This window comes from Sinocyclocheilus grahami, unplaced genomic scaffold (assembly GCF_001515645.1).
Source record: "Sinocyclocheilus grahami isolate Dianchi unplaced genomic scaffold, SAMN03320097.WGS_v1.1 scaffold271.1, whole genome shotgun sequence".
In the NCBI taxonomy this organism is placed as follows: Eukaryota; Metazoa; Chordata; class Actinopteri; order Cypriniformes; family Cyprinidae; genus Sinocyclocheilus; species Sinocyclocheilus grahami.
In genome coordinates, this window is record NW_015505450.1 from 195,208 (window position 1) to 202,707 (window position 7,500).

The following is a 7,500-nucleotide window of genomic DNA, read 5'->3' on the forward strand; positions in this document are numbered from 1 at the left end:
CTGACCTGTCTCACTGCAGACAGAAGAACTGTTATTAAGTGTTAGTCATTGGCTGCAGCTCATCATTAGCTCCTTCTAACTGCATCACCAATTGTCCAAACATCTCGTATCACTGGACAATGAAGAGGCATCCAGATCCCCAATGCTTCAATCAACCAAATATATACACATAACCCTTTTGAAAAAAAACAAGTACACTTTACAAAGTATGCTAAAGTGTTACAGAAATAATATACTTACGAGTGAACTGAATGTAATGTTTTTTGGACATTGAATTGCATGCTATTTACAATTGAATGAAAATGTATTAAATTCAATTAGCTGAACTCTAAGGTGTTTTTTTTAATACCTCAGTACATCTTTATATGTAATTTCATAATTACTTATATTGTCTTTCAAGTATGGTTAATGTTACTGCTAAATGTACTGACAAGCATTTATGGTAAAATATGTCATTTCTATTGTAACTTGAATGCCATGTATTTAAATATATTTCTATTTACACATTTGCAATTTAGTACATTTAAAATATATTAACATTAAATTCAATACTGAAGGACACAAAATGTTAAAGTATTTTAAATGTGCTTTAGTATGTTAGATGACACATCAAAATAAGTGTACTTCTTTAAAGAATGACAAAAGATTATTAAAACAAAGATTTAAAATGTACTTTAAAACAAAATTGTCTTTAATACACTTAAGAGGTCTATTATTTCATTAATAGTATATCATCTGCAAGTACAGTATTTTAAATATATAATTTTAGCATTTGAAGTGCACATTCAATACAAATAAGTGTACTTCTTTTTCACAAAGGACTACATATCATCTGTATATCATTTAGGAAAATATTTCTGTATTATGCAGTTAATGCCACAGTGTCAGAGAATTTCACAGGTTACGGCTGACAGTTACATAAATGTTCGCTGGCTGTCGAGCTCGTTGTGTTTTGAGCTGCCACATTTAAACAATGGAAACTCTCTTTGCGTCGTTCATTTGTTCAAACAGTCCTCCTCCATCTCTGTGTCATTCTTCACTTCTTCAGCCAGTCATTTTATCGCCCCTGTTCACTCACATTACATCTGGCACTGGTTTGTTTAGCCAAAGACACTATATACGATTGACTCTTTCCAGGAAAGGAAAATAATAATACAGAACGTAACTGTTGTGTATGTTCCAGAAACACAGGCTGCCCTGAACAGATGGTCCATCACAAACAGCTCGCACTCATTAATCGTAATAACAGAAATGCCTAAACACTCCTCGCCTCGCTTTTTTCCCATCATGCTTTCATGGCAGGGTTATGGATGAAGGCCTTGAACTCTCAGAAACGCTGCTCTCTGTCGGCCTGACGTAAACTCTCAAAGTGACAAACGGCAGGAAGACACGGACACACGCGTGTGCACAGGACCGACACACGCAAGGCTCCTCTGACCCGCGGCCTCGCCGTCAGAGATTTGTTAGCAGTACGCCTGACAAAGACGGGAAAACCATGAAGTGTGGCAGCGAACGGCCACATCATGAATCCTGAAAATCGGCTCTTAAATGAGCGTCTGCTCTCAAGGGTTTGGCTCTGACAGAAGAGCAGCATAACGGACACGCTAGACGATCTGAGGCGCTGTCTCCATCTGTGTGATTGTTCTCTGAGCTGTAGTAAACTGCAAACATACACCTCACCGCTATTAGCAATGACTGTTCGCCTCCATATGAGCTGGCAAATCGGCATATTTACCCTTGAGATCAGCATTTAATATATGTGTGTATCTGCACAAACAGACAAGAAGCATTGAGTGCTTTACTTTGCCTTCATGTGGAATTTAAAGCACAAAATAAGACATCTCTGAGCAGTCTGTCATTAAACTGAGTGCACTAATTCCTGCACATATTCTTTCGTGTTCAAGTGTGTTGATAGAAAGAACAGGGATCATGCAGGGCAGCAGATTCAATCCTGCCTATTTCTTGAGGAAATCTTATTAAAGCCAAAATGCATTGAAGATATTTTGTTTCTATCTAACAGATTTTGAATAAAATGTAGCGTCCCAGGCATTTAAACTTATACAGCATGCTGACGATTTTGGAATTCCAGTGAAATAAATGCAGTTTTCGTTGTGTGCAATACAATATGCTTTGAAAGGCTACTTATAATATGTAAATATACATGTAACGGTAACGATTGTTTAAAATGGCAAAATTAATCAAATGTTTCTGGCGGCTCCACTAAGAAACTCTGGCATCAAAATGATCTCAAGGTTTCCCAGTCATGAATATAACTTAAGAAGCCGTTCATGTCCAATTTCTGACTAGTAATCTGATAATTCTGATAACATGTGAAGGCAGCATGGAATATTCACACCTGACCTCCTTCTTGATTCTGCACTCAGAACTGGAAGAGTGACATCTAGATGTGTGGAGGAAAAGCTCTTTAAACATGATTAAGCATGATTTTTCTTGCTTTCTGTTGATCTGAAACTGCAAGCATGTTTATTGCAAACCTACGTCAGAGATAGGTCTGGTTTCCGGAAGCGTGGCATGTTTTATGCAAACACAATCTCTCAGGTGAGCCTCAAGATTCACTCACTCGTGAAGAATCTGCCTCATGATGTCAGATTTTTGTGAGGTTTTCCTCATGGCTGAAATAGAGCCGTGTGGTTTGCATGAGCTGTAGGTGTTGGATGCGTGACTCACATGAAGTTGACGCAGCCGGTGCCGGGTGGAGGAGCGATCCAGATGAAGCTGAGGCTGGTGGAGGGCAGGTGACTGACGTGAGACGCCACCACACTGCACACAAACTGAGTCCCGAACTGCCTGTCTGACATCACCCCTGACAAACACACACACACACACACACACACACACACACACACACACACAAGCATAACAATATCTGACATGTGAGCTCATCATTAGTGAGATAAAACCCCACAACTTTTTGTGGAAATCGACACAATACAAGCGGTTTGCCTGCAACATGGAAACAAATAAGTTTATCCAGTTATTATACAGATGGGTTTTTAAAAGTCTGAACAGCAAAAAACACATGAAATCTGATTTTTTGTTTTTTCAAATCAGATTCAAATGGAGGTGGTTTGAAATGCGATTTGAATCAAAATTTTACAGATGTATCTCAGTCTGGAAGCTATTTCCAATTGTCTTTTGCGTCACTCTTAATGCGACACACAACAATAAGGTCAAAAGCAGTGATGCAAATGCCAGAAGTATTCATACAGTATTCAAACGAAGCTGAAGCAGGCTGTGATTATAACACGGAACATCACAATATTTAAATTTCCAATTTCAAACACTTTATTTGTCTCATAGGGGAAATTCACAAGCTTACGTAGAGTAACATAAACAATATACATAAGAGACATCACACATAATGTGCACAATGTATGTTTTAAATATAATCTGCTACAGGCAGATGCCTAAAGATTAAGTCCAAACCATGTCTGAATAAAATCCAAATATATAGCAGTCTCCTCTGTTGCTGAGTTTTTCTTGTGCGACAGAGGAGTTCTGCACCGCGACTTATTTGGAGTGCAAGATGATGCACCTCCAGTTGTCCTGCATCTGTTTAGAAAAAGCCTGGTCACATACGTAGATATGCCTGCGTCGTTACCAAAGCAACCCATGCAGATAGACTGGTCATGTCTGGACACACAATTCGATCACTTGCAATTAATAGTGCAGACAGTCTGCCTGAAAAGTTCTGATTTGAGAAAAAATATGATTTACCTGCAGTCTGAACGTGTTTCACTCTTCAGAAAGTCAATTACTAATTCATACTGGCTATACCTTTACATTCTACTTTAAGTAATGGGGTCGTTAATTCAATTTTATTAATTATTAATTAGTTTATTTTGCATATTAAACTGGAATCCCATATTGCGACACCCAAAAAATGACATACAGCAGCTTCAAATGATGTGCAGATAAATGATAAATGTTACTGCATTATTGCACATTCTAGCAAATCACTGCCCCATTAATGCTCATTATTCAGTTAAAATTGTATTTCTAATTATTGTTGGTTTAAGGCATGATAGACAAAGGCTAGAGAATCGACAGGGAATGTTTGTGGCTAATTATAGCTGCCAAAATGACACAATTCTGTTTCTGTCTTTGTTTCAGACCCGGACCACTGTTGTACAAAACACCCTCGATTAAAAAACATTAACAACCAAGCTATACTGCCACCCTGAAATACTCAGAATTTCGTATTTCTCCAGTTCTTCATGTTTAGTGAGGATGGATGTGCTGCAGAGGCCTGATCTCATGTCAGTGCTAACAGGACTCCGGTGTGCTGATATCATCACTCACTCGAGGAGAAAACTGATTGTTTCCATTTCATTTATGATGTCAAGAGTAAACTTCTCTCAGAGGACTGAAATAATGGCACCAGTCAAAGCCATAAACAATGTGTGCATTTCCTTTCACATGCAGATAGAAAACTAGAGAGCCGTCGGCCGTGATTAATGGCAGTCGAGCGACCTGCGATCTCCCACGGCCACCCACACTTGAGCTGAATAAAGTCTTCTGCCCTCCCTTCACACAGACATACACACACACACACACTGACACACACACACACAGACACAAACACAGACGCGCACGCACACGCACACACACACACACACACACACACACACATACGCAGACAAACACACACACACGCACACACACACACACACAGACACACACACACACAGACACACACAGACACAGACGCGCACGCACATGCACACACACACACACACACACACAGACACACACACACACAGACACTCACAGACACACACACACACACACTTATATACTTTTCACTGCGTTCGATAGCCTAGTCTGAGATTTCTACTCCAAATGGCCTCTAAAATGAAAGGAAGATGATTTGGCGCACAACAGATGGGTACGGGGTGGCACAGACTGGCACGCATGATGCTCACTGCTGCTCATTAAAATGCAGATTCATAATTTAAACTCAACACATATTAGTAGAATAAAGCACAATCTGACTCATTACTGTTAAAGGGATAGTTCACCCAAAAATGAATGTTCTGTCGTTAATTACTCTCATGTCGTTCCAAACCCGTAAGACCTTCGTTCATCTTCAATAACGTTGTCCTCACTGCCTTTCTGTGCCTTGAACGTGTCAGTTCTGTTGCTGTCTCTGCAGGGTCAGAGAGCTCTGGTATTTCATCAGAAATATCTTAATTTGTGTTCTGAAGATGAGCGAACGTCTTATGGATTTGGAGTGACACGAGGGCGAGTAATTAATGACAGAACTGTCATTTTTGGGTGAACTAACCCTTTAATCTCAGTGTTGCTATGTCTCAGGTCAAATCTTGGTTTAGCAACATGTACTGAGTCATTGACAAATGTTTTAAAACTGTGAAAATTAAATTATTTTTAACAGCTATGTGAACATGCACCGATCTCTAAATGGAAAGTGTTTGTTCCTATCAGTAATTAAATACATTATTTAGTGTTTTCAATAGAAGTGTTGACAGTCTGTTGACACTGAAGGTTTGTAGGATGTCTGGTCATCTATCAAGTGTCACTTCAAGAAAAGAGGCTTTCTTCTCTCCATCCTGAAACCTCCTGCGCCACCCATGCGCCTCGTCTCCGACTCTGAATCTCAGCGTATAGCTTCCACTCGCTCAGAACCGGCTCGTCATCCATCATGCAACAGCAGGGTATGAATATTTATTAATCAAACATACAGTATGTGAACGGAGAGAGATCTAGACGTGTCTGGCCTTCTCAGGCCTTCCTAGAAAGACATACGAAGAACATGACGTCGTTGATATAGTGTTGCGTTATATGGAATCGCTGGCCAAAAGTCACTTTGTTCCCCTGAGAAACTGACCCGGGGTCAGAAACTGCAGGTCCAGAAGCTTCTCGATCACTTGGCAACCCTTCCTTGCTTTGCCATTGGTCCATTTCATAATCTGCCAATCATCCTACACTGCCATTGTCATGGCGATGACAGAAGTGCTCTTTGTGTTGCCAGGAAGAAGCTGTGTGCCCGACTCAGAGACGCAGGAGCCCGGGGCCAAGGGAGTGGGGGCCGACACAATGCAGAGAGGATTATTGGCCAGAAGACAATTCAGCCACCTGGGAGAATCTGTGTGTGTGTGTGTGTGTGTGTGTCTATAATCACCAATCATATTTATTCACTGCTGCATGCATGCACTGAACTACGGCTGAGGCCCTTTGCACTGCAGTTGTTTTGCTCTTGATCTTTTCACTTTCTGAATGTTGAACTGTGGACTTGGATCTGCACCAGCCGCCCAATGAGCCGTGATACTATAGAAATACAGCAGAAACGAGTGAAGGGTTTTCTGTGTTGGACTGGCCATCTGGAGCAGATCCCAGTGACTCTGTCTGATAGCAATAGTGTTTGTCTCTAATGTGTCTTTGAAATCATTAAGCATCGTTATCATTACTATTACCACACACAAACGTCTACTGCAGCTGTGAGGTGACCTCTGACCCCTGACCTTTGACCCCAACCGGTGCTGGGTCAATCATGATTTGTCTTTGCAGCAAAAATAAAGTTGTGAAGCTTGTGGATCAATAGTTCATTATAAAGCAGTTAATTCGGGTCATTTGATTTCATTTGCTGATGTCTCGTAGCGGAACTGGAGCATTTCTCAGTTTCTATCACTCAACATCCCATCGGTCTCTGTGCTTCTCACAGACGTGCAGCGGTCGGTCCCGGAGCAAAAACCAACAAAATAATCAGCCTTATTACGTCTCAAACACAATTGACTCAATATCTGTAAAAGCAACAACAGAACTGAAATGAAAAACAATTAGCATTTCTTTCCCAGTCAGAAGGCTGAAGTCAAGGGAAGAGCCAGTGTTGTCCAGTCGCAGACCTTCTTTGATTACGTGAAATCACGTTTGTGACTTTTAGACCTCCCAAGCACAAAGAGCATCTTTCAGCGTTGGTGAAAATTTCTTCTCTTCAGTAAAAATCTGTTTTGTTGCTTTTGAAAAAATGTGGAAACTTGGCTGGATACTTTGACTTCTAATTGATGACAGCAAGAAAAATATCTCTTTACTTCTTACACTTACAGATGATTCTAAAGCTCGTCATTGTCTCCTTTGATTCTCATCTCCTGTCTTCTCTTTCTCTCTTCAGCTGAATTGCCATTAACTTTTGTCTGTCCATCCATATCCATGTTTTGTGATGCTTCTTTATCAGATTCATGTCCTCCACTAGTTTCCACTCCCCTCATCTCAGAATGGCCATTTCAGTGACTTTCAGAAGGATTCGCGATCAGAATAAAGTTGAGATGAAAGACAGGAGTAATGTCAAAAGTCAGCTGTAGTGCCAGAGGGCCAGTTTCGTCACTGACGCAGCTGAAGCTCTTTTGCCTCTCCTGGGAGGCATCAGCACTAATTTGAAGTTTAATTTGACGTGACTCCCCAGCTAATCGTGCGAGCTAGAAATTAATTAATCGGACTTGACTTGTGCTAATTTGTGACGGC

General features: G+C 40.6%; 1 protein-coding gene across 1 annotated transcript in view; it reads right to left on the bottom strand.

Moving 5' to 3' along the window:
- Positions 1-7,500, bottom strand: part of reln (reelin) — a 95,699-nt gene that overhangs the window by 65,359 nt on the left and 22,840 nt on the right. Inside the window, 1 exon segment of the mRNA XM_016291464.1 lies at positions 2,689-2,824. Within this exon segment, the coding sequence (XP_016146950.1) occupies positions 2,689-2,824 (136 nt within the window).